General features: G+C 39.4%; 1 protein-coding gene across 1 annotated transcript; it reads right to left on the reverse strand.

The window, feature by feature from the left end:
• Positions 1 to 11256: 11256 nt before the first annotated feature.
• Positions 11257 to 27358, reverse strand: LOC143862293 (zinc finger CONSTANS-like protein (DUF3537)). The gene is made up of 4 exons (XM_077373314.1): positions 26857 to 27358; positions 18370 to 18801; positions 17593 to 17896; positions 11257 to 11679 (listed from the first exon to the last, which is right to left on the reverse strand). Exons 1-4 carry the CDS (start codon positions 27271 to 27273, stop codon positions 11537 to 11539), a joined length of 1296 nt encoding a protein of 431 aa, XP_077229429.1. The 5' UTR covers positions 27274 to 27358; the 3' UTR covers positions 11257 to 11536.
• Between the last annotated feature and the right edge of the window lie 23 nt (positions 27359 to 27381).

The following is a 27381-nucleotide window of genomic DNA, read 5'->3' on the forward strand; positions in this document are numbered from 1 at the left end:
AGAGTTAAAGTTACTAAACAACTGACATAAGAACCAATGATATGAACAATTAAAAAGTGATCCTTGAAATATTGGTGAACGGTAATTCAGTCCTTGATACCTTGAAATGCTTTTCTAATTGCCACCAACCCTTTTTTTTTTTTTCCTTTTTTTTTTGAATGGTAAAGAGATTTTATTGAAAAAAAGAGACCGAGGAGGTCCCTAAAAGTACAAAATGATAGAAAGAACAAGAAAAGATAATGCATACAGATCCTATGACTAGGGAGGAAGGAAATCAAAGAACTCTATGCTCTCTCTGGCAACGCTCTCTCTAGCTAATATGTCTGCCTCTCCATTAGCTGACCGTCTAATATGAATAAAGGAAGTTGATGCCGCCCTAATTCTATCTTGGATCTCATCAAATAAGCCGGCGAATCTCCATGGAACCCCGTGTGAGCCTCTAAGCCATCTAATGGCGTTGAGAGAATCCCCTTCAAGCACCACCTTGTTTAAGTCTACATTTTGGAGCAATCTGATGCCATGGTGTAACGCACAAACTTCTGCCTCATTTGCATCTGCCACACCAGTTGGGCTTCTAAATGCCCATACCACCCCACCATCTTTATCCCTCAATAGACCGTCGATGCCCGAGGGCCTAGGTTTCCCCAAACTAGACCCATCGAAGTTCAGCTTGAGAGTCACTTTGGGTGCACTGCTAGATCCGTTACATATTTCTTTCAAACTGCGCCATAAGTCATTAGCAGATACAAACCGAAAGCAAGTCTGTCTTCACCCAAGAGATAGTTAGAGCCATCACTTTGTTGAAAAGGAATTGAGCTCCCTTTGTGAATCCCTTAAATATCCTTGCATTTCTTTCCTTCCATAGCACCCAAATAGTTGCTAGGAAGGAAACTTGCCAAAGTATTTTCCCTTTTCTGTTCCATTGCCAACAACACTTCTATGAGCTTCATTTATGTTTTTCTTTGCTGTATGGGATTCATTGAACTTTGTATGACTTGTCATTATGTCTGGTTGATTGAGCATGTTTGAGACTTTCACAAATTATTACCCTTAAATTCTGTGCCAAGCTTGTAGTTGATAAATTTTGATGCCTATTTATGTTTGCAAATGGTTTAATTCTTGGAAAAGAGTTCAGGCCTCCACCGGAGGATGTTGACCACCCTCGTTGGAAATTTATAAGACTTGCTTGACATGATATGGGGCTATCCCCTTGTTTGTCATAGGTCCTGTTGTATACTGGTAGTGATGACCTCCAGTGGCAAACTGAAGTGTTGCTCTTGGTGTTTTGGTCAACTTCAATGAACAATTGTATCTCTAGATGCCTATTTACTATTAGGAGTGTATACTTTCGGAGCAGTCTTGGGAGTCCATAGGCGACTTTCAAGAGACACTTTGTGAAAAAACTAAATGTTGCATGGGTGCTTGAATTGTACACGGGTACCTTTGAGTACAATTGTATTCTTTACCCATGTTTTTATGTTTTGGCTACTGAGTGTTTCTTTTCTGCCTCTCCATGTACAAAACATGGAGGATCTTGAGTTTGGCATTTTGTGGAATCCTATGATTTAGTCGACACTTTGAATTACAAGCGTGTTGACATGTATCGACACTCCTTTTGACATTTGTAAACGAATTCCAAGAAGTGGTACTTAATGTGGACGCGTCAAGTGTGAAATACTGTTTTATTATTGAATACAATGTTTACCTCTTTTATTATTAACTCCTTTTTTAAGGCTTGTTGTGCAATCCTAAAATTTTATTAGCTTGTAAATGAATCTCGCATTTATCTTATTGCAAATTACGATTATTTATTAGTCATTTTATATGTATGTGTATGCACAAGCATGTCCCCATATTTTTGGGGTTTTTAGGGGTTGAGATCTTAGATTTCTCGTATCCATGTCAACACACGACACGCGAGTCATCATAGGTGGATTAGTATTTGCTATACCTATATAAAATTTATGCCCCTACTTGCAGCCATGGTTCCCAACTTTGTCTTTTTGCTTCATTTTGATGATTAACCTCATTGTTTATGAGTCCTTGTTCTTTCATTGGAGAGCGATTCATCTCATCCAAAGACTGAGAAAAGCATATTTTTTTTTTGAAGTGCGTAGGTTCTGATCATTATTTGTTAGTCATTGAATCAGTGTAAGAGCACAATCGTGTGTGTTTGGAAGTGTTTTGGGGTGGGGGGTTGGGAAAGATGTGGAGAAGCGGTACACGTGGGGGTTGGAAGCATAGTTTCAAAACTCCCCTACATCATCATTGACTCACCCTAGTCGACTCTATTTTGCCTTGGCCAAGTTCTTGTCCAAGTCTGTGTTTTTCCGTACAAACTCAATCAAAACTCCTTTGAATCTCCCAAGTTATGATCGCGTCAATTGAGTACTCAGCCCCGTCAACCGAGTGCTTGATTGTGCTGCTGCCACGCCGAGTTGACTAGGATTTGCTTTGATAGGGCACATCACTGGTGCCACATTTTGGTCCGCATTTGCCGGTTGGAATGGAAGGGCGTCCAATTCATGGACAAGTTGAAGCTTAAAATTAAGGCTTTGATGAAGGGTTTTTTTTGTACTTATGTTTGAAGCAAAGAGGCTTCAGATAAAATCATTTGCACTGATAGTGAAAAAGAAGGTGATCGTTGGCCAAGGAGGAACTGTTGAAGAGGTATAACAAGGGCTGTTTGATCAATGTCTCCATGGGAACCTATGATTTTGTGGACATGGACACGGAATGTCGGACACGCAAATCCCCAAAATTTAGAAACGGGGACACGGCTAAAATAGAAATTTTATATAATCCTGGTTTGTCGATATGGATTCGTGTGTTGAGTTTCGACACGGATACGAGTTGTCTGACATGGCAATATCTAAAAATTTAGAAATGGTGACACTTATACATAAAATTATAACTTACTACACGAAAACGTGTCCGCACGACTACATTAACTCAACACTTCTAGCAGTACATTTAAAAGTGTCCAAAGAAGTGTCGACACGTGTCGTGTAGGACGCGGTAGGACATGCCTGTCAACAATAAATTCATAAATGTGAACACAACAATCCAAGTTAGCAGTCCACTCTGAGACTGCACAAGAGTCCACATGAAGCAGCTTCACGGCAATTGTGCACTAAATACACGAGTCTGCTTAAAAAACTCCACGTCGATCCACAACACTGCAGAGCAGTCCACACAAAGTTTGTATCACAACCCACACCGATTTATCATAGCCCACACAAAGGCTCTTATTGGCCACATACAGGTTCCACAGTAGTTCAAAGCAGCCCACACAGAGCAGCTTCACAGTCTCACACGGGTGGACACATCACGTCAACGTCAAGCAAGGGAGCACACTAAGCATATGAAGACACCTCAGGGACAGCAATCCATTTACATAAACTGCAGCTCAAAGAAATAAGGATGTCTATCTCTATCCTTGCAAGGCGTAACAGCCCACATAAGAAATCACAGAAGCCACATGTACTTCCAATGAAACAAACACATCACAGTCCATCTTTCAAAAGAAAAAAAAGTCCAATTCGAGTTTCTTGTTAGGTTTAGAGTGGGAAACGGGGATGGGGTACGGTTTTGGGTGGATCACTAGGTAGGGGAGTCCCGTTTGTGCCATGTTTTTCTGAACCTGTATCGTTTAGTGATCAATAGTGAGTCTAGAGTTTGTGAGTATTTGGTAAGGAGAGTGGAAATTGGGGAGGTGTTTTGGGATATTAGGCTAGGAGGAAATAGTGAGCCTCTATTCTCTTCTTATTATTCCCCTCATGAGTCCGACTGTAGAGTGTGGATCCCCGATTCCCATGGTGGTTTTACTGTCAAATCCTTATTCTACAGGTTTAATGATGATGACGACATAAGGGTAGAATCTCACTGAGCAAAAATATGGAAAATCCAATGTCCAAGGGTAGTGTCTTTCGCGTGGACTGTCATCCATAGAAGTATAAACACATGTGACCACAACAAAAAAAGAAAATTTAATTTAGTGAGCTGGTGTACTCTTTGCAGGATGGATGAGGAATCAAATTGATCACCTATTATTACATTGTCCATTCTCTTATAGCCTTTGCCAGGATGCGATCAAATAATTTTGTGTATCATGGGTATTTCAAGACTATCAAGAAGGTCTTGCTTCATTGGGTAGGAGGACCCTTTGGCTGTGCGGGCCAGTCTATGTGGAAGTTAGCTCTATATGTATTGATTTGGCACTTTTGGAAAGAGAAATAACAAGATTTTTAAAGAAAAGGAGAAGAGGTGGGGTCAAGTAGCTCTTTAAGTTGGACATGATAACATGGGCAAGAGAAAAGGTTGGCCTTAGCTATAGTGTTAGAGAAATCTTTAAAAATTGGCATGTGGTTCTATGGGAAAAGAGAAGAAAAGAGAAAATCACTCCAAAGTGGAATCTGCCACTGGCAGGTTGGGTCAAGTTGAATTTTGATGGAAGCTCACTAGGCAACCCCGGTCGAACCGGTATTGGAGGTTTGGTTCGCGACTCTTAAGGGCGTAGTCTTGATGTCTTTTCCGGGTCTGGCTAGTTTTTGTGATCAAATGAAGCCGAAGCTAGCACACTGCTTTGTGGCATAAGATGGATCGCAGAGCATAGGTTGTGCCGTATTACCATCGAAGGAGATTCCTCGAATGCTTTGGCTTGGGTATCAAATAAGAGTAGATGACCATGGAAGCTTGAAGATATAATTGCAGAAATTAGGGACATGGTGCGCATAATTGGCCTGCAATTCCAGCATATGAGGAGATCAGCCAATGAGAAGGCTAGTTTTTGTGATCAAATGAAGCCGAAGCTAGCACATTACTTTGTGGCATAAGATGGATCGTAGAGCATAGATTGTGCCCTATTATCATCGAAGGAGATTCCTCGAATGCTTTGGCTTGGGCATCAAATAAGAGTAGATGACCATGGAAGCTTGAAGATATAATTGCAGAAATTAGGGACATGGTGCGCATAATTGGCCTGCAATTCCAGCATATGAGGAGATCAGCCAATGAGAAGCTGACCGTTTGGCAAAGGATGGTGTGGTGAAGGCAAGCGTAGAGGTGTTTCAAGGTTTTCTTCGTGAAGGTGTTGGATAATTTGATATGGGCGTTCTTTCTTGATCAGCTATCGAAGCTATTCTGATTGGCTTGATCACATTTTTCCCTCTTGGAGCTTTATGTCTGTCTTTCTAATCTGTGTTGCCAGGCTAGGGATTGTTGCCCGTTTGGGGAGGGATGTTCTTGTTTGGGCTTGCCCCTTCGATGTATCGCTGTTTTATTATTGAATAAAATTTATTACTTTTCAAAAAAAAATAAAAATAAGGAACACATCACAGTCCAGTTCTAAAAAATGCATGAATCCAAACAAGAACAATCCACACTTCATGAAAGTTGCTTCACGAAAGTATCTTCGTAACCATGGTTTTAAATTTTGACCGAAATCCGAAATTTCAGATTTCGGTGGAGACCGACACCGAAACCACCAAAAACCGAAATGGTCATTTATTTCGGCCGAAATTTCGGTTTGGCCGAAATTGGACCCAAAAAATCTTTTTTTTTTAAATTAATTTAATATTTCACCGAAATTACCGAAATTTCGACCGAAATTACTGAAATTTCTGCCGAAATTTAATATTGAATAAAATATTAGTTTCGATTTTTGTACGACCGAAATTTAGTATTGAATAAAATATTAGTTTCTATTTTTGTACCAGATTTCGACCGAAATTTCGAAATTTCAGGGTCTGAAACCGGTACCGAAACCGAAATTTTAAACCTTGTTCGTAACACATCTCTTCCCAGAATAATATAGGGCCCAAGAAGATCTTGGTAGGGTTTATGTGCACAAAGGTATAGATAAAGCCCTAGGATTTAACAGAAGGATTTGTTTAAAGAAAATGCACAAGCGAAATAAAATTTTGGAGCACTGGGGTTTATATCTAAGGTTTAGCACTAGAATTTGGAGAACTACAATTGGAAAAGACACAACTTCTAACAAGTTTAGGTTATTTGGTTAGTGCTAGAGTGTCGAATAGATTGGATACTCGGGATTTTGAAGAAGTTAGTTTTGACCTAGGGGTTTGGAGATGAGGAGAGGCTAGGGTTTGAAACTTTCTATGGATGGGGAACTGGAATTTTGAAGGTTGGAAGTGAGGAAAGAAGAAATCAGGGTTTGAAAGCATGGGAGAAGAAAGCCAGGTTTTCGAAAAATACTAATGGACGAGATTAGGGTTTACAGATTGAAGGAGATAGGTTACGGTTTCAGATTGAAAGGACACCTCTTCGTAATCTAGATCGTATGCCTCTTCTAGATCTTGGGCTGATGTAGAATGATGGCTCTGGTATGTTAAGGTTGATGATTCGTATGGAAGGAGGAGAGAATGAGAGAGAAAAGCGAATAAAGGAACGATGGGAGGGAGAAGAATAGAGAAATCGTGTTGGTACACCCCAACACCACGAAATATTATATTTATAATGTTGACTTAGCATAATTATAAAAAGTGCCATTATGGCCATCCTAGTGATGTGCCCTATCCAATAAATGTAAAACTAACACAAATTAGCATACTAACACCAATTAGCATGAAATATTAAGTCTAATGAATACAGTACACCTTTTAGATGTAGTGGGTTGTATCTAACTATAGTTTTTCAATGCAATCCATTTAGAAAGAACCCATTCAAGAATCGAAATGTCTGGGGATATTTGGTGAGGACTTGGACTTGGAGTCCAAAGAAAGCCAAGTATTCCTGCCCAAACTTGTTCTCCACATGTTGAGCTATTGTGGGGAGTAATTGAAGATTGTAATTTTTCTTTCTAATTTGTGGCTTCGATGAAACCAAGGCCACATATTGTGATCTAGATATAAGGCTTGGAGCTTGCATCCATATTTCAATGGTGATTTACATGCCGAAGGAGTCTGGGTTTGGTTCCATGAAGTTGAATGAATCTTCAAATAATTCGAAGCGGAATTTAATTTGGTTCGCGTTGAACTTTAGAGGCTATATGCGGGTTCTTGTTGGTAGCAGTTTGCAAGCCATCAGAGTTCCAATGGGTGCAAGCACCGTGAGCCTAGTTTTGGTTCAATGAATCTTCAAATAATTCAAAGGAGAAAGTTAATTTTCTTCCCGTTGAACTCAAAAGGCTATGTTTTTGCTCGGTGGGAGCAATTTGCAAGCCAATTGATTTCGAATGGGTGCAAGCACTGTGAGCCTTGTTTTTGGGATATAAAGTTTGCTTCAGTTGTTCTTAGCTTCTTAGCTTCTGATAAACAAACGAACTGACAAAGTTAAATGACTTTCAAAGCTACACCAAAATTTTGAGACTAGATGGTTGTTGTTCTTCTCTTGCTTCTATCCTTTTTTTTATCCCCTCGATGGTTATGGCCTTGGAATTTGCTTCTTTAGTAACTCCGTGGTTCGCAGGATGATCAAAGATAAAATGGCCATATTCCCCATTCAAACTGCAGGGGCTGGCTTACACTAAGCTCATGAATGCGGCAATTAATAGGCTTCCAGGAGGCCTCTTAAGGTTAGTCCTTGTAGGAGACTCAAACTCGGCGTTTCTAATGTAAATTGCTATGGTTGGTGGCTTCTGGTTCAATATCTGTACGGCTTCTAGTTTGCCGCCCAACTCTTGTAAGATATCTCTTACTTTCTCATTGCTTGTCTCGATCGTAATATGATGCGACTGCCTTCTTGATGAGTTGTTATTCATCTATTATTAGGGCATTTGTATGTCATTTTCTTTTTTGAAATGGAGGGTATTTGTATACCATTAAAACTTCTGAATGCTGTCCTCTTCGAAAGCAGCAAGGATGGCCCATATATGGTTTCCAATTTTGCGTGAGATGCTCTATACCATTATCACAGATGCAGTGACAACCAAAACAAGCTGCTGGGGAGGTACGCATTTGAAATTTCTTTAGAATTTGTCAAAATTCTCAAGCGATTACCATTAAGAAAAGTTTCCAGAACTGTTTTTTAACGTATAACAACTTTATTTTCATTTATGTTGTAAAAATCATATGTAAATAGGCACGCCATCCATGAACTGCTTTATATAGCTTTGTAATTAAGTCGGTGTGCGCATCTCCAAGATCACCACCTTTTTTTCCATCCCTATACATGACAGAGAGATTGATCAAAGAATTGTTGGTAGAGATCCGTCAAAAGTTTGCGCATCCATATTGAATTGTAGGGTGCCATCAGTACTGTGAATTGGATTCTCAAAGGCGCAGATTTGGAGGAATTTGCTTTGTCTATAACAGTACACAACAGATGAACAGTTTGGATTCTGCAAAACGTTCGTTGGGCCAATTGGACATTTTCCTATCAATACAATAAATGTTTCCTACTTGGGAATATCTGATGCTGTTGGACAACTAGGGGTGCAACTCGGGTCGGGTTGAAGCCAACCCAAACCCAACCCGAATCTCTAAACCGTCAACCCAAACCCGACTCGATTCTCAACCCAATGAAGGCTAACCCTACCCAGCCCAAAAAATTAATATCTCAATCCAAACCAAACCTGAACCCGTCCCAAACTTCCGATTTCCCAAACCGGGTCGGGTTGACTCGGTTATAGTAATATCCTTCCTAACTAAACAGAGCCACCGTAGTTAAATTTACGTGGCTAAAACGTCAAGGTATTTGGGTCATTTAATATGAAATAGAGTCGCTTTTTTAATAATTTGATACTGGGAAAATGTTTTCTCGTGGTTCTTGAGAACAAGGAAAGGTGATTTTGGTTTAAGCACGATAAGTATGCAGCTTGCTGGTTTTTGCGAGCAGGCCGGCAATGTCCGATCTGAATTCGCCTCACTGATCTTTTATCAACTCTAATTGGCCTTTTATATACAATGATTTAATAACACAGGATTTTAAAATCTTGGTTTTAGCTTATAAAATCCAAGTTTTTGCTCGTACAAACCCGGTTTTACTATCCTAATTTATAAAATCCATTTATCCTAGATTATAAGCTGTATGGATACTAGTTTCGTATAATCAAGTAGTGTAAAATCCTAGATTTTACAAAATAAGGCCTGGGTATAGTGAGATATAGATACGTGATGTGGGTCCACTGCAGTTTTCTGGTGGGGACACAACTCTTGTATAATCGGACGGGTCTTCCATATTGCTGAAATCCTAATGTATATTGCTAACTAGTCCTGTCAATTCTTCCAAGAGAAGAGATGCGAACTACTCCCATAGTATGGTTTGTTTTAGGGAAATGTTATCAGCACTACTGTATTTTGGTGAGGGCACTCCTCACTTTATTAAAAGTTCAGTATGACCCGCACCATAAGATGATCCAAACCGTCCATTAGATGGGCCACAGCCTAAATAGGTTGTGTCCCAAAAATCATTTCCATAGGTTGATCCTTACCCTCCGATCTGAATGTTAGAGTGTTGATCCTAACCCTCTGTAGATCGGAGGGTTAGGATCAACCTATGGAAATAGTTTTTAGGGCACAACCTATTTAGGCTCTGGCCCATCTAATGGACGGTTTGGATCATCCTATGGTGCGGTACGGACCGTACTTTTAATAAAGTGAGGAGTGCCCTCATCAAAATATAGTAGTGTTGATAACATTTCCCTTGTTTTACTGTCTTTAGATCAAAATCAACTATTTTAATCAATCTTCAATGGCTGTTTTGGGATTCGTGGTTAAGATCAGCCCATGGACTATGGTAATGCTTTGTTTTGGGGGCTTACATTATGAAAATAAGTGTCTTAAGATTTTTGCTTGATGATTTACCGGTTTTGAGTTAGATTGAATGTGGGAATAATTGATTTGCTCGGTTTCTGGCTTACTATAGAACCGGTTTCCCTAATATTACTGTTAAAAAGGAGAAATAGAAAATGAAGCTATTGAAAAAAAAGAAGATAATGTTTGTACAGTTGGAGTAGAATTCATTAGCATGCTTGTTTTTAGAGCATGTTTACTTGGATACTATGACTTGGTTGATGCTTAGCTCAATATCCAATGCACACATTGCACATTTGTATGAGGAAGTCTAAACTGAAGGGAGCTCTTGCAAACAATAGGTGAAAGGGCTCCCCCATTAGCTGCAAATCACCATTATGTTTGACTTTTCAATCCAGAATTCCTCCATTTGTATTGATTGGGAACAATGTTTAAAACTGGGACTAATATATAGTCAGGGATTTGCTAATAAAGAAAAATTCTGTTGAAAAGTGAGCCTGTGTCTCACTGCTCTCACATGCAACAGCCCATCCGTGAAATGCCTTCTGTGATGCACACTAGAAAATCTCATATAGTAACTCACACAAATCAATGATATCTACAGTTAAAAAGTTTTCCATAAACTCAGGCGAGAAAAATAAGTTTTTGATTGGCTAGGTATGACCAAACTCGAAATTAGCCAGGGTAAGAGGGGATCGACTCAGGAACTTTATAAAAGGGGATTGGGGCTTATCATTTACCCCCTGTCTGTTTTAGATTTTGAGAACCGATTGGGAGTCTAAAACCGATTATTAGACCCAAAATCACGTTTGGGCCCTGTTCGTTTAAGATTATGCCAACTGATTGTGAGTGCAAAACCAATTATTGGACTGAGATTTACTTTTGATTGAGTCCAATAATTGGTTTGGGGCTCACAATAGGTTGACATAATCTCAAACGAACAGGGGCCTAAACATTATTGGTTTTGGGCTCACAATCGGTTGCCAAAATCTAAAAGGGACTAGATTTCGATCACTGATAGTGGGCCAAATGAATGGTAAGTTATGCAGCTGATGAGCATAGAAACTAATCCCTAATTCCATAGAAGCAAATGATTTCCTAAACTAGGCATCATTTTGAAAATAAAAAGGAAAGTGTTATGATCAAACTACCCATTGTTTATGGGTTAAATTTTCAAATAAATGTCATCACAACTAAAGCAGTCATCCATGGCCACATTCAACAAAAGCAGAGCAAGGTATATCCACCTAGACAATTTATTATCTTTTTGCATACATCATGATACAGCTAACTTTTTTTTTTTTTTTTTTTCCTGAATAAAAGGGGTTTCTGCTTGCTACCATCTCTATATGAATGAAAGGATGATCATTTGCTGCAAATAGAAAACCCATTAATTTACTAATGATACTCATTTTTAATTTAATTTTGTTCTCTTCTATAAAAAAATATATATAGAAAGGAGAAGTTGATATGATTCTAGTGAGAACCTTTGAGTGATTTTCATAGGAATTATTATTAAGTTTCAGTGATCACAGAAACCAAATGAAACAATAGATAATATCATTACTTTCATGGAGACATAACAAGTTTCAAACTTGGCACTGTACAAAAATGCTTACACATATATCATACAGACTCAAAGATCACCTTAGCAAATAACATTGAAAATTACTTGGTTTTTTTCTAGCCCAAAAGGGTTGATTTGTGTGACTAACCAAAAAAGAAAAAGCTAAGCATTGTATTCTGTAAAAATGTCCAGAATGTTTTGGGACTTTTCATCACTAACCTATGATTTAAATTTCGTCTTCACTGGCCTTTATAAGTCACTTTGAAGTAAAAACAATGGTCTTCCCGAGCACGAAAAGAACCAGCGACATCTCAATGAAGAAGATTGTGTTGACTAATGCTCGATCAACTATCCATCCGAAGAGAGTCAGGCCACCTGGGTTGGTCTGCAAGTACGTAACTGTGCAGCCAAACATACCAAGAAGACATGATAGGTCAATTTTTTAATGCATCAACAGAAAGAACAAGTGAAACAGTGCAAAAATCTAATGAATAGAAAGACAATATCTAAAAATTAAAGCAGTCTTGAGGGGATTGAACTGTTTTAAAAAGGTCATGTAGAACAGAAATAATAAGAAATAATGAAAACAAATCTTCAAGTTGATCTAACAGCAAAATTTTCTGGTATATTTTATGCATAAAATGTCTATTTATACATGTGTCATGTTCATCAATATCCCTTATCAGCTTCCATGAACTTTAATTGAACTGTAAACATGGGATAAGAAAGATCTGCGGCCATTCCTTCTAATGCTATTGATCAAGGATTCAAGATACCCTACTCACTCAATTGCTCATTACCCGGTCTGATATGTCTTTTTCAGTTTTTCCTCAAATTGTTCTCAAAATCCATTCTTTCTAGAATCTAACTCTCAACCCATGCAACATCATCTACTTTTTCCTCAAATTGTTCTGTGAGAGGGTCTTTTCGTGTAACTAGTTTTCTGCACTGGATCTGGGACTGCAAATGGGAGAGTAATTCACAAATATACAGTTTAAATTCAAACCCAAATGAAGAACATCACATACCAACAGAGATGCTCATGAGATGGAGAGGAAGAGTATGGGTATACATTTGGTATTTAGCACTCATGAAACCCTTCCCAAGCAAAGACATCCTATTCTAAACACTTTCTAACACTAAAAGTGACCTATAACAATACTATTTGCACTCAGATTCCAACTACGTTACAAAAACAGAAACTTCCAGCTCAAACCAGCCCAATGATGCAAAAATTGACACTTTCTAAAACACATCTAAGACCTCATTCAATTTAAATAAAATTCCGAAATAACCCTAGTAAATAATTAAAAAAAACATGTTTCCCTGAGTTTCTAGTCTATCTGAATCATGCGCTTCGTACAGTTTTGCCCATCAATGGAAATCAACACTATTTTTATATTTTTCATTGCTTTTGCTGTGGCCTTTTGTACTTCCTTTTGAGTTCTTCAATGTAATTGGCATAAGCTTCCCCTGTTGTCCCTTGATCTAGCAATTGATGGTAAAGGTAATAATTCAAGGATGTGTCGAAGAGAGAGCTCATAAGCTGTCTACAATGGAATTTTTGTAACAGTTCTGTTGATGGAACTATTGTATGTGAACTCTGTTTGAGCAAGTATTCTATCCCACAATTTCATTTGCTGCCTCTCTAAAAATTGCGAAAGTGTGCCATCTTTTAAATCTATCTTCCACCACAAGTATCTCATCATTACGTTGTTGGGTTCATAAGGGCCAAACACAAAGTACGCTTCCAAAGCAAAGAAGACATAGGAGGTTGGCTGTATAATCCATTGTTTATAATTGCCCTTAGTGGACAAGTCTGATACCACTTGACTAATCAATTTGTCCACGTCATTTCTCAATTCAGCCATAGTATTGGTCTTTCTCCAAGGTAATGGTCTTTTATGGACCAAAATGCCCTATCAAACCGCTTCCACACAACTCCTTGATGAGTTGTTCCCTCAAATTCCTTTCAGGAATACATAATTGGGTGCCATGATAGATAATACCATTATGCAACATAAATAGATGCTGACCAATATCTTGTTTCGGACTACCTCTCCCGTTTCTGGAGTTGGAAAGCTATGCCTTCCTTCTGGTCTTTCGTTACCCTTTGTTTTATGTGTTCCCAAATTTCCATTTAATTTATTATCTGCTAGTCAAATCACTAAATGCCTGAACTGTTGAGGATTGGTTCGGGACGTGAGGTGGATGGACTTTATTACATGAACCAGCCAGGATCCTCTAGGAGTGCAACTTGGGTCGGGCACAACCCGAACCCGACGGGTTCAACCTGATTTTGGCTCGGGTTGGGTTGGCATTTTCTCGGGTTGGGTTGGGTTAGGGTTGGGAAAAGCCAACCCGATTTATTTTCAGGTTGGGTTAGGGTTGAGGCCTCGGCAACCCGACCTGACCCCAACCTCCCTCCTCTATTTTTTTCATGATTTTCTCAGGGGTTAAGTTTTTTTCCTTGTATTTTTTTGTTTGGCCCTAGATGAACCCAAACCCAACCCGATCCGACTTGGAGGCGGGTTGGGTTAGGGTTGACAATCCTGAACCCGAGGCTCGGGTTAGGTCGGGTTAGGGTTGAGGAAATGCTATCTCGGGTTGGGTTAGGGTTGGCCTCAACCCGACCCAACCCGACCCGAGTTGCACCCCTAGGATCCTCTATTGCTTTTGTAGTTCTTTTGATGCTTATCAGTGGCACTGACGTTTGGGTCATCCTTCCGTTGATAGACTTCGCAAATCCGTTTTTATTTCGAGTCCACTTAGTTTGTTCAACTGTGAGGCTTGTGAATTGGGAAAACATCATCGGGTGTCTCCCATCACGGGTCGTTAGTCGTGTTTCTAGTCCTTTTGCTTTGGTTCATTATGATGTCTGGGCTCCTTGTAGAACCTCTTCTATATTTGGTTTTAAATACTTTGTTAGCTTTGTGGATAATTATTCACGTATGACATGGCTATTTTTATTGAAGCACCGTTCTGAAGTGTTTTCTACTTTTCACACTTTTGCTATGAAATTTCTAATCAATATAAGAGCTCTATCTGCTACTTCCATACCGATAATGCAAAGAAATATTTTTCATCTAGTTTACTTTATTTCTTGACTCCCATGGTATTTTGCATCAATCTTCTTATGCTTATACATCGCAGCAAAATGGTGTGACTAAGAGAAAGCTGCGATCTCTTCTAGATATTGCTCGCACCCTATTATTCCGGACGAAGGTTCCCGAGTCTTATTGGAGTGATGCTGTCGTTACTGCCTGTTTCCTCAGTAACCGTCTACTTCGTCTGTATTGGGTGGTAAATCTCCTTTCTCAGTTCTTAATCCTTCAGGTAATCCATTTCCTTTACCCCCTCACGTGTTCAGATGCACTTGTTTTGTTCATAATTTCACTCCTGGTTTGGATAAATTGGACGCTCGGCCTGAAAAGTGTGTGTTTCTGAGCTATTCTCGTACGCAGGAGGGTTACAAGTGTTATAGACCACCTTTGCGGCATCTCTTTTTCTCTACTGATGTTACTTTTTTTGAGGACGTGTCTTATTTTTCAGCTTCTGATACTGACTTTGTCCCTTATGCTAGTTTGCCTCTTCCTCTTCCTCTTCCTCTTCCTCCACTCTTTCTTCCTGCTCCATCTAAGCAGTTGTAGGTCTATACATGGGGAACTCAGACAGTCGTGCTACCTGATCATGATCCATCATTTGCTACTCCACCTCATCCCGCTCGAGTGCCTCCTCAGTTTATCATATCCGCTCTAGTTAATAGTCATATCCGCTCTACCTGATCCTGAAGCATCTTGCTCAAGACAAAAGGAAAATGCTGATACAAGCGCCGTAGATACACATGTACATGTCTCTATAAACAGATTCTGATGAAAACCAAATACTAAAGATCAAAGCCTGGTAGAACATGTAGTTTCAGCAAAAAGAAAAGAAAAGAAAAATGGTCAAAACTGACCTTTTTGTGCGGTAATAACAACGTCAACAAGTCATCATACTGATGTGAGCAAGGGATCCCATATGCGTTGGATGAAACTCTGGGAAAGCCTGCCATTTTATCTACTCTGATTATTTTTGTGCTTTATTTGAATAGACCATTGGTTTTAAAAAGTCTCAATTTGACATATTTAGGGACTGGTTTTGAACTTGAAAGTTTCTATTTTTAAGTATAGGTGAAATATAAGTTAGGAGTATTCTATTTCTGTTTGTGTTAGTAAGTGCTCAGAATAGGAGATCTTTGTTTGAAAGAGATTTAGGAGCACTATAGACCAAATTGCATATACTTTATTTGCGCTTTGGACTGGTTTCATATCTATTACGAATTTTTTAAGTTTCTGAAAGTTCTCTCTTTGCTTGCTGCTGGTTCATGTTGAAAATAACACCCACTCTATTCCACTCCATCATGATCATCTTCTCAATTGGTATGTGTTTTTCTTCATTTAAGTTTGACATGGATCAAGCCTTTGGATGCTCCAGTGAGAAGAAGTAAATCGTGCCAAGTTGATGGAGTAAAAAGAGATAGGGGCAGACCGAAAACAACTTTGGTGGAAACAATGAGGAAAGACTTCAGGGCTAGGAACATAACAAAGAACATGACCTTGGATAGGATAGAATGGAAGAAAATGATCCATGTAGACAAACCCAACTAGTGTCAGGAGTAGACTTAGTCATTTTGAGCCGGGTAGATCCTTTCGCCTTCTTCATGAAATTTTCTAAAGGATTCATTAGCTGACCCCAACTAGTTTGGGACAAAGGCTTAGTTGAGTTGAGTATTAAACTATATTTTGCGTATTTTCACAAAATATGATATTAGATGCTAGGACAGCTTCTAGTTACCGTGGATGTGAGTAGTCAGGATGGTGTGAACTACGATGGAGCAAAGGAAAATATCAACCAATGCACGAATGCAATTCATACCCTTGACAAGACAAGAAGTCGGCTTGACCAGATAGATGAATAGAGTATCAGAAGAGGACAAGTTGGGATTATGCCAGCAGAGGCTGAAGCCCTCCAAAATTTTCAAACGGTCAACTCGAAGGTATTCAAGGTCGACTCCATCTCGAACTCAGAAGAATTGGAGCCTTGAGCAAGTGAAAGTGATCTCCTCCTCTGTTGATCTTGGTCGTAGTGCCCTAGATCTAAACTTGGAGTGATTCCTTAGCAACTAATGGTGTGATGTTCTAATATCTTTCCCCATCACAAGTCAGATCATATTTCTGTATTTATTATCCTCCTTTTATCTTCCCCTTTTTCTTCTAACTCTCTTCTAACAGGCCAATTTTCCTCTTTCTTGAATTCTTAGGGTTGAAACCCTAATTTTGGATCAATTTCAACTTTTCAACCATTCTAGTTTCAACACCCTTGGTAGTGATTTTTAAAGTCTTGTGAACCCTAGATATGGTCCTCATATTAGTCTCATTCCCTCCGCTTCTCCAATATATCTCCCCCCAATGTTTTCCTGCGTGACAACTCCTTTCTTTTGAAACAGAAGAATCTTTATTTGAAAAGTGAAAAATAGAAATACAAAAAAGAGGGGCTCAAATGGTCCAAACAAAAAAAAATATAAAAATATAATAAACAGAAAAAAAAATATCAGAAAGAAAAGGACACGGAAACAACTCCAAGTGTCTACCCGAGGGGAAGGGAATTCCAAATATAATGTTTTTTGACACCCTCTCTTGCTAGCATACCCATGGCCTTAATGGCACTTTGAGGCACATGCACATAAAAAGGAGATTAAAGTCTATTAATATCTCATAGTGCCAAACTGATGTTTGCCAATCTACACTCCCCCTTATTCCTCCTTCCCCCCTGAATTGCACATCAAGCAGAACACACTCCTTTTTTTTATCAAGCATAACCCACTCAGTTTGGAAGACCTCAATCAAGTGTAACAAAAACTGATCAGATGGTGCCACACATCAAGTGTAACCAACACCATTTACAAGAGAATGTAAATGATAAATGTCTAGGTTCCCCTGTTTAGACAATTAATTTTTTTAGTACACAACTAGAAATCCTTTACCGGACTTGTTTATGGTCAATTTCACTACTGTTCATCTTGGAATTTCATAAAGCAAAACAATAATGCTTGACATGGAATGAGGTATCAATTGTAGCTTGTAGTCTACTCTAATTAAATTTTCACAAAAAAAATATGCAGTACCCTTCGGATATCAAACAACTAATTAAAGCTCATAATTGAATGGAAATAACTTGGATTGATATTTTTTCCTTGAGTTTCAGCCCAAAAAGTAAATTCTGGACAAAATAGATATTATATAGAAATGCGGTTAAATTCATTTTACGTACCAAGGGCCTGTCTCCTGTGGTATGGGGACATATTAGAAGCTAAACGTGTATATGTAGGCAATGTTGCATTATCCAATGACTCCAAATCACTTTCAGAATAATTTACAAATAATGAAGTGGCAGGATCAGCATCCAAGTTCCCTGCACTATTTGTAAATCTTGTTTGAGATGTATCAGTAGAATTGCATGTTACCAAAGCATGCCATCTACTTGCAACCGATGCAATGCCTTGAGCTCTATGTGAAATTTTTGTGGCTGCATGCAAACAAATAATTATGCCAACAACCTCCACAATTGAAGATACCTGCCAAAAAGAAATAAAAAAGAGAATGTTTGGACATATGAAGGGGCTATTCTCTAATAAAGACAATGCATACAAATAAGGGTGCAACTTGGGTCGGGTTCAACCCGAAAAAAGTCAGGTTGGGTATGGTATCTTTCGGGTCAGGGTTGGGTTCGGGTTGAGTTTTAATAACCCGGGTTGAGGGCTCGGGCAACCCGACCCGAGTGAAACCCGACGTTTTTTTATCATTTTTTTTAGTTTTTAGTTTGTACATTTAAAGCTTAAAAACTCAGGTTGGAACTCGGGTCGGGTCGAGTTCGGGTTGAAAAAAGTGCTTCCTCAGGTGGGGTTGAACCTCATCGGGTTGGAACTCGTGTTGAGTAAATGGTTCCTTGGGTTGGGTTCGGGTTGGCCCCAACCAGACCGAGCTGCACCCCTTCATACAAATTCATTTAAACCATCTAAGAAAGAGAAGAGTGTAGCACAGTACTTACAACGAAATCCCCACCATTGATGATAGTGACGATTTCTCGATATCCGGTGGTCTGGAAGAGAGTCCCAAATTGAGTTGCTGTCACAACCAAGAATGCCAAAAGAATATATATCCGGAACCTATGGCTGATTTTAGATAGATGATGCCTCAAACGCATGTGCTCCTCTAACAATATCAGTGCATCCAGATCTCTTTGCAAAAGGTTGCCATAATCCTCAAAGTGGATAACTTGCAAATTGCACACCAAATTAAACAAAATGCATGCTGATAAAAATATTGTTGTCAAATAAATCCATGACACAATCGAAGCAATCAAAATGACAACAGATTGCCACCACGAATCATGTTGGACATACACAAGGCGAATGATCTCACGGGCAGCCTTCAAAAGGAAGCACGGTAACATCACCCGAAGGAACACACAAAAGAAACCCTGCCAAAAGAAAATACCATGAAGAATTCCCAGACTGGCCATAGAACCATAAATAACAATCCAAACCAAGTTCCTACATTAACATTAATGTATGAAAATTCTGAGCCCAAATCAACTTTTGGTAATACATTTTCAGCAGGTGCTGGAATGATAGCATCTTAAGGGGTTAAACCGTTTACCATAATGGATTTATGAAAAACTTTCTGGGGGGAAATCTGTTGGGAACCCAAAAACAAATTGTTGAAACAGGGTGTATTCCATCTTAGCTAGTACCGTGGGACTGGATGGCATGTATTTATGAATAGGGATTATAGACAAGGTTAAATTTCGGTTTCGGCTGTCGCGGAAACAGAAAGATTTCAGTTCGTTGGAAATTCGGTAGAAATCTTGTAATATCATGGAAACGTATGGAAACAAATGCAAATGATGAAAGCTTTAAATATTTTAAAAAAGCAGGTGCAAATGATGAAATTTTAAGATGCAACTTCGGAAATACTAGAAAACACAAATAGATACATAAAAAACATCACATAAGCAACAAAACCATCCACAATGGCTTAATCACATCGAACACCTAGTGGCATGCGTCGTTGCGCATGTCTAGAATAGTAAAGTCAATAAAGAACTACAATATAAAAAAGTATAAGAAAGTACAATGACCAGTCTCCCCTCTAAGAACCCAACTCATGTCAATAGACTCAATACCGCATAGAGTTTCGAGGTACTATTGGTCCCATGACGATATGACATCCCATGCATTGCCTACCAAATTTCATTCTCTGCATTAGTGAAATGAAATGCAAATAATAACATATTTCCATTTTTTTATTTTGTCGTTCATCATTTCGGTTGAATTTCGGGAATTCTAGTCGGATTTCTTGAAATTCGGTCAAAATTTTGGGGAAATAATGACATAAAAGGAAATCATGTAAATTTCATTTCGGTGGAGTAAAAATGGAAACATTTCAGTCATTTCGGGGAAATTTAAAACCATGATTACAGGTAGCAGGGTTCATCTTTTTTAAGGTTACAATACCTAAATGAAGCAATATTTCTCTTATTTCTCTCAGTTTGATCCATCCCACGCCATTCTTCACAGCCATGTTGGCGAATCTTCTCTGTTACCCAGTCATGTCCAATCACATCTGGATTGGACTCGGAAGGAAAAAGGAGCATAGGGCCACTCAGAAGTGCCGGGTGATTATTCTCCATGTATATATCATCAATGGTTGGACTATGGAAGCAATTTGCATACTTTACAGAAGAGGGGATTGTCTAAACATAGAGATCTTCAAGGGAGGGTTTTGAGTAGGGTTGCAACTTGGGTCGGGCGGGTCGGGTTTTCCAGAACCCTACCCTACCCGAGAAACTATTTCGGGTCGGGTCGGGTTGGGTTTATTTTGGAAAAACCCATGATTCTTAAACCCGGCCCTACCCGAGATAATTTCTCGGGTCGGGTCGGGTTTTTTCACGTTGCTGGAGAATTCAATTCATCCAAAATATATACTTAAAATGTCAAGAAATGGCTATAAAAATTTTCTCCTGTGAGAACAACTGGAAAATTAGAAATGGGCAGGTTCTTATCTTCTCTTGGCTGGAGTAACATGAGAAAACTCATTTTCCAAGATGTTTTTGCCGAAAAGATCCTTTTTTGCCGAAAAGATCCTTGTATTATACCCATTTGATGGGCATTCTAAATGAAGGTGTGAATCATGCAAGTGTTCATTGGTGGATAATAGATAGAAAATATGCAAGGCATCCAATTGAGGGCATGTAAAAACATGATTGTGAGCACAGTGTAAACAGCATGAGAAGGAGAACCCAAGAGGGTTTCTGATCACCCTCTTCTCACATTTGCAAATGCCCCTGTTCTTAAAGTAAAAGAGCATAGCATCGATGATCCTCTTCTTCTCGTGTGGAGTAGATAAAAATTCCATTATTCTGGGTTTTGGGTTGAAGAAATTCCATTGTTCCATGGCTACTGAATGGAGTAGATAAAAATTAAAAATCCTAAAAAAAGCTGAGAGAAACTATTTTTTTTTTTTGAAAATCCTGGGGCAAAGACAAACCTAAAAAGTGAGAGAGAGAGAGAGAGAGAGGGTTTCTACTTTTTGAATTTTTAGCTTATCTAGTGTTAGGAATCTTGTTCTGCTTACAGTGTTTTGTAAGTATAAGAGAGAGAGAGAGAGAGGGTTTCTACTTTTTGAATTTTTAGCTTATCTAGTTTTAGGAATCTTGTTATGCTTACCGAACCTCCGTGGTTTTAGGGTTTCGGGTTTTTAGCATTCAAACCCGACCCTACCCGAGAATGCCTCAGGTTTTGGAATTTGAAACCGGACCCAGCCCGAGACCCATTCTCTTTGAACCCGACCCATGTGTTTTTCAGGTCGGGTTGAGGCGGGTCGGGTAAAACCCGAACCAAGTTGCAACCCTAGTTTTTTGAGACAACTGAAGCTAAAAATGAGGATGGGAACATTAACCACAAAGTCGTAACATTCAAGGTGGATGCCTCCTTACATGGCTCTGGTACTTCGGAAAGGACAGCACAAACCTAATATTCACTTTCTGCAGGACCCTAAAGATCAGATCAAAACAAATACTAGCAGGACAATCCTAAAGCACTCTCCTCTTCCTTTTTCACCCCTTTGTAGATTGCATTAGCATAGTTGGGACTCTGTATAGTAAATGTGAAAAATGGGTCAAGATGACCTAAAAACCTACCAGTGATAATCAAGTACGCGAGGTTATCAACTGATCTCAATCACCTTGGAAAATATTAATACCTTCATGAAAAATCAAAGCAATATAACCGCATGAAATACAAATGGAATTTATAATTTAATACTGAAGGATTTGTAAAACATATTTTCAAGGACCATTTCAAAGAAGAACTCAAAAGTCTTCATCAAACACGCTATCCACACTTCATCTACTCCTGAATCTCTCATTCTTTGTATAGTCTAAAACTAAGAAGCCCTCTCCTAAACTAGCAATTCTTAACCCAATTGAAATTAATCACCTGAGAATCACTCATCCGACTATCCAATATTTGCACAATGGCTTGTCTTGCTGATATTTGCTTCAATATATACATACTCCAGTGAACATCGCACTCTAAAATATGTTGTGAAAAACTAAAATAGCAATCTGCAATTTCAATGGAGAACCAATAGTATTGGGGAAGATGCAAGATGAAATTTAGAAGTACCATTCACGGAAGAGGAGATTGAAAGGGGTGTGTTTTCTTTGAGTGGGGATAGAGCCCCTAGCCTGATGGATTCTGTATGGCTTTTTTTCAGAGTTGTTGGGAGTATACGAAGGATTAGATTCTTTGCTTTTTCAAGGAATTCTATGTAGGAATGGAGTTGGATCGAGGAACTGGGGCTACCTTCATCGCTTTGATCCCTAAGACGAAGGGGGCTTCGTCTCTATCGGATTTTCGTCCTATTAGCTTGGTTGCAAGTTTATACAAAATTCTGGCAAAAGCTCTAGAGGAACGCCTTAAAAGGTTCGTTCCCAAAGTCATATCTAGGAGCCAATGTGCCTTTGTGAGCAATAGACAGATTCTTGACTGCTCTCTTATTTCTAATGAGGCAGTGTTACTATCACAAAATTGGTAGAAGTGGGATTGTATGTAAATTGGATATGGAAAAAGCATATGATAGGGTGGAATGGAATTATTTAGATTATCTCTTAGAGCATAATGGGATTTGGAAACAGGTGGCGGTCTTGGATTTGGAGATGTGTATCTTGAGCTTGGTTCTCTGTTTTAGTAAGGCCTTTTTTAAATCATCCAGGGGTCTGAGGCAAGGAGATCCTCTCTCACCATTTCTCTTCGTTGTTGTGGCTGAGACTCTTAGCAGTTTGATTGGGAAAGGGGTTGCATGTGGTTTGATTGAAGGTTTCAAGATTGGGATTGATGAGGTGGAGGTATCTCAGCTTCAGTTTGCAGATGACATGCTTCTCTTTAGTTCTCCTGATGTGTTGCAGGCAAGGTTTTAAATTTCGGCCGAAATCCGAAATTTTGGATTTCGGCCAAGACCGAAACCGAAATTGTGGATAGCCGAAACATTACATTATTTCGACCGAAATTTCATTTTTTCCCGAAATTTTGTCCTGAGATTAGAGAGGAAGAGATGGAGAGAGGGCTGGAAGAGAATATATTGGGCGTTGGAAGATGAATCGGGGTGAAAGTTGGAGATCGACGCCTCCTCGAGCTTCGCCCGTTGAAGAAGACATGAAAATGGCTTCTGCCTCCGCGAGAGAGAGGGAGAGAGAGAAAGACATGAGAATTGCTTCTGCCTCCGAGAGAGGGAGAGAGGGAGAGAGAGAGAGAGAGAGAGAGAGACGCATGGGTTATAATTGTCTTTTCTATTTTTAGAGAGAGAGAGATGTGGGTAATAGACTAATACTTATCTTTTCTATTTTTAATAGAGTTTTCCTAAAATATAGATGCGTACAGAGGGAGGTTTGACGCGTGGGTTGGGAAGAAGCAAGACCTGTGAAAACTCTCCTGAAAAACTGCCAAAATTTAAGGAAAATATATCAAAAATCTCATTTTTTTAATTATTTAATATTATCCCGAAATTTCGACTGGAATTAACGAAATTTCGGGAATTTTGACCGAAATTATTTATTGCATATAATATTAATTTCGAATCCAATACGGTATTTCATCTGAAATTTCGGTTTCACTAGGGTCCGAAATGGGTCCCGAAACCGAAATTTAAAACCTTGGTTGCAGGTAATGAATTTGAAAGCAATTCTTCGGTGCTATGAAGTGGTTACAGGGCAAAGATCTAATTTCCACAAATCTCGAGCATTTGGTATCCGTTTAGGGGAGGGGGTGATTCAAGGCTTGGCAAGTATTATGGGATGCAAGGTGTACAATTTTCCTACTTCCTACTTGGGTTTACCTCTTGGGCCGGGTAGAGCTAAAAAGGCTATTTGGAATCGCATTGTAGAAGGAGTGGAACACAGATTGGATACTTGGAAAATAAACTTGGTCTCCATGGGAGGGAGAATCACTCTTATCAAATCAGTTCTTGCAAATATGCCTATTTATCAAATGTCGGTCTTCAAATTCCATGTGAGTGTTGTTAAAAGAATTGATCATATACAAAGAAGGTTCCTTTGTGTGTGTGTGTGTGTGTGTGTGTGTGTGTGTGTGTGGGGGGGGGGGGGGGGGGGGGGGTTGGTTTATTAGAAGGATCAAACAAACGAACATTGCTCTACTTGGTAAATGGCTGTGGAGGTTCGGCGAGGAGGGGTCTCATCTTTGGGTCAAAGTCATAGTTGGTAAATAAGGAGGTGTGCTTGGGCTATGGAGTTCTGAGGACAACTTTAGATGTACTGGGGTGACAGTTTGGAGAGACATCTTGCGGTTCTCTCATCTGTTTTCTCCGGGGATCAGGTTTAGAGTTTATTCTGGAGAGAAGATCGGATTTTGGGAGGATAAGTGGTGTTCTGATTGGACTTTGAAAGAGAACTTTCCGAATTTATTTCTTACTGCGACCACTAGAGATAGCTTTGTGAGGGATAATTTTTCAAGAATCAATGGCAAAGTGGTATGGTCTCCCTAGTTTAGAAGAAATTTCTTTGATCAGGAGCTTGCATCTATTTGTCATTTGATGGAGTTGTTGGAAAACGGGTGCATTAAACAGGATGGAATGGATAAATGGGTTTGCATCTGGAATTCATCTGGGGACTTCCTGGTTAAGTCTTTCGACCAACTCCTTGTGGCGTGTCCTTTGTCCCCCAAGGTAGCTAGAGTGTGGTTGATCAAGGCCCCTCCTAGAGTTCGCACTTTAGGGTGGGCGGCTATTCTTGAGAGGATTCAGACTGTCGACTTATTGAGAAAAAGAAAGATGATCATCATTGACCACTGCGCTAAGTGCCTAGAGGCGGGTGAAACTGTGGATCACTTATTCATTCATTGCAGAGTGGCTAGGAAGATTTGGAGCAAACTACTAGCTAGATTTAGTATTGTGTAGGTGTTCCCCGGGAAATTAATGGATCTCCTAGCTAGTTGGGCAGAGGCTCTTTGGAGGAAAAAAGGTAGAATATTGTGGAATGTGGCCTTCTTAGCTACCATATGGGTAATTTGGAAGGAGAGAAATGCGAGAGTTTTTGAAGGCGTTGTTAGGAACTCTTCCTATTTGTTCATCAAAGTGTTTGCGCTATCGATTGCTTGGGTAAAGGCTATTCCATGCTTCAAATTTGTGTCCTCCTATGACTTATGGGAGGGGTGGAGAGTTGTGGCTTTAAGTGTGGAGAAAAAGGAAAAGGTTGTTGAAGAGTGGGCTCCTCCAGAGTCGGAGTTTTTGAAACTTAATTTTGATGGGTCGAGTTTAGGGAACCGGGCCCGGCCGGTCTCGGCGGAGTCTTAAAGAATGACCATGGTGAGGTCATTTGGGCCTTCTCAGGCCCAATTGGGGTGGCGGATTCATGGAAGTGAGACCTGTTTTCCAGGGTATCAAGTTTCTAATAAGAGATTGTTTGAATAATGTGCAGATTGAGGGGGATTCTCTCAATGTCATTTGTTGGCTTAACGGTTCGGCTACTCACCCTTGGAGGTTTGATCATCTGTTCGACAAGATGGGCGATTGGATGCGATCTTTATCTTTTCTCTTCAAGCATATTCGTAGGTCTGCTAATTCAATGGCAGAGGCTCTAGCCAGAGACGGTGTCTTTCTGGAGGAGTTGGCGCTATTCGTTCTCTTCCACCCTAATGTTTTAATGCTAGCTTTTTCTTGTTTCTTTTTTGTTCTTCTGTTTTTCTCTTCTTTTTCTTGCATCTTGACCATCTCGGTCTTCTTTTAACGAAATTTTGTCATTCAAAAAAATGGAGACCCAAAACGAAGCAGACAAACACAAGCAATCACACAAAGACAAAGATTTACGTGGTTTGGCAAAGCCTACATCCATGGCAGAGGCGATGAGAAAATCTACTATAAGTACAAGAGATTATAAGAGAAGATCAGCATCTCTAACCCAACCCACAAGAAACCCTAGCACACTCTTTTTCCCATTTTGAGCTCTCAATTCTCTTCTAAAAGACAAGACAACGAAAATAAGCCCTAAAACCCCTTTATACAAAGCGGGCCATAACTTGCTTAAACGGGCTGATATCACTTAAAACGGGCGGGCCGCATCCGGGTTGCACACAATATTTCGAACCCCAACCGGGTTGAATTCAGGGCACCTAACTCAACAAAATATATTTCAAGACTTATGATGAAGGGGAAAAGTTTATAAAAGCCAATTAATTCTTTGATGACCCATCTATAGATACCCACATCATCTAAGTTACTTTCTGAATATGCATTCAATAATTTAATTTATTCAAAACAAAATAATATAAGAATGAAGAAGAAAAACTTACATTAAAATCAAGAAATTTGTGAAACAACCATACTCCTTGTTAGAGTTGGTGTTATTTAATCATTTATACTTCAACACTCCCCCTCATGGGTGGCCCCTCTTTCTACATTGCATGGATTCTTTGTTCCTCTATGCCGAATTCATGTCGACACTTTTCGACGCGAGAATCAGAAATAGATTCGAGCAGGACACACCTAGATTCTTGTCGTAGCCGTGTCCCACACGAATCCTTTTTTTTCCGGGCGAATCCGATACATTGTTGTCTCTTTTAAAATGTGAATCATGTATATTTTCCCTTTAAACATGTTTTCTTCTTTTTTTCTTTTATAAAAGCACAACCCGCCCTCTCTTAATAAAAACCCTAGCACCTTGACCGTCCATCCTCGAACATCGAGCCCCTTCTCTCTTCTTCTCCTTCTACACTCTTAATAAGAACCCTAACGCCTCGACACTCCACAATTAAATTTTTATCCATGCAACATGCGGATTTTTTTATATCAAAGAGTTGTTGGGTTTTGAACCCAGGACCTGACATTAGGCAATAACTCTAATACTATGTGAAACAACCAATTACTCCAAAAGCATAATCTGTTAGAATTGGCATTATTTAACCATTTATACTTCAACAAAATCAATCATAAAAACCAAAAGCGCGATGTGGGTATCACTCACCTTGATCTTCTTGACATACTCCTGGTGGAATCTGCTCATGTGCCCGTGGTACCGATCAACAAAAAGAAACTTGCGCAAACCATACTTGCGAAGATTGTGCGAGACACATATAAGAGAAACAAAGGCAAGAGAAGCTTGTGATATGAGGACATAGAGCTCAAACCGACCAATTTGGTATGTCGAACAGTCCAAACAGGGGGAAAACTTGAAAGCCAAAACTGGTAGTACAATACACACAAGGAGAAATGCAGTCCAAGAGAGGAGAAAGCTAAGGACTGTGGCCTGATGAAAGCAAAAAATGAAGAGAAAAGTGTCTAATCTTTGTAGGGTCTGATCGAAAACTATTTGATTTTCTACTTCCGAGGGTCTATTTTGGTCGATCAGAGATTCTTCTATCTGGGTTTGGAAATCAGCCATCAGAGAGAAGTTTGGAAGTTCAGTTTTCTGGGTATAAAGACTCCCGACATGAATTTTAAGAACCCAAAGAAAAAAAAGTAAACAACTCTGAAATTCCTGCCCTATTTT

The sequence above is a fragment of the Tasmannia lanceolata genome, unplaced genomic scaffold (genome assembly GCF_043159265.1).
Source record: "Tasmannia lanceolata isolate RefF3 unplaced genomic scaffold, GAP_Taslan_0.1 ptg000037l, whole genome shotgun sequence".
Classification (NCBI taxonomy): domain Eukaryota; kingdom Viridiplantae; phylum Streptophyta; class Magnoliopsida; order Canellales; family Winteraceae; genus Tasmannia; species Tasmannia lanceolata.

What these genes read in the sequence shown, in the direction of transcription:
- LOC143862293 (XM_077373314.1), bottom strand. Translation starts at nt 27,273, where the DNA reads ATGGCTGATTTCCAAACCCAGATAGAAGAATCTCTGATCGACCAAAAT. An exon ending in TCAATGGTGGGGATTTCGTT is followed by an intron (nt 17,897 to 18,369) that starts GTAAGTACTGTG and finishes TCTTTTTGGCAG; the next exon opens with GTATCTTCAATTGTGGAGGT. An exon ending in CCACAGGAGACAGGCCCTTG is followed by an intron (nt 11,680 to 17,592) that starts GTACGTAAAATG and finishes TTGGCTGCACAG; the next exon opens with TTACGTACTTGCAGACCAAC.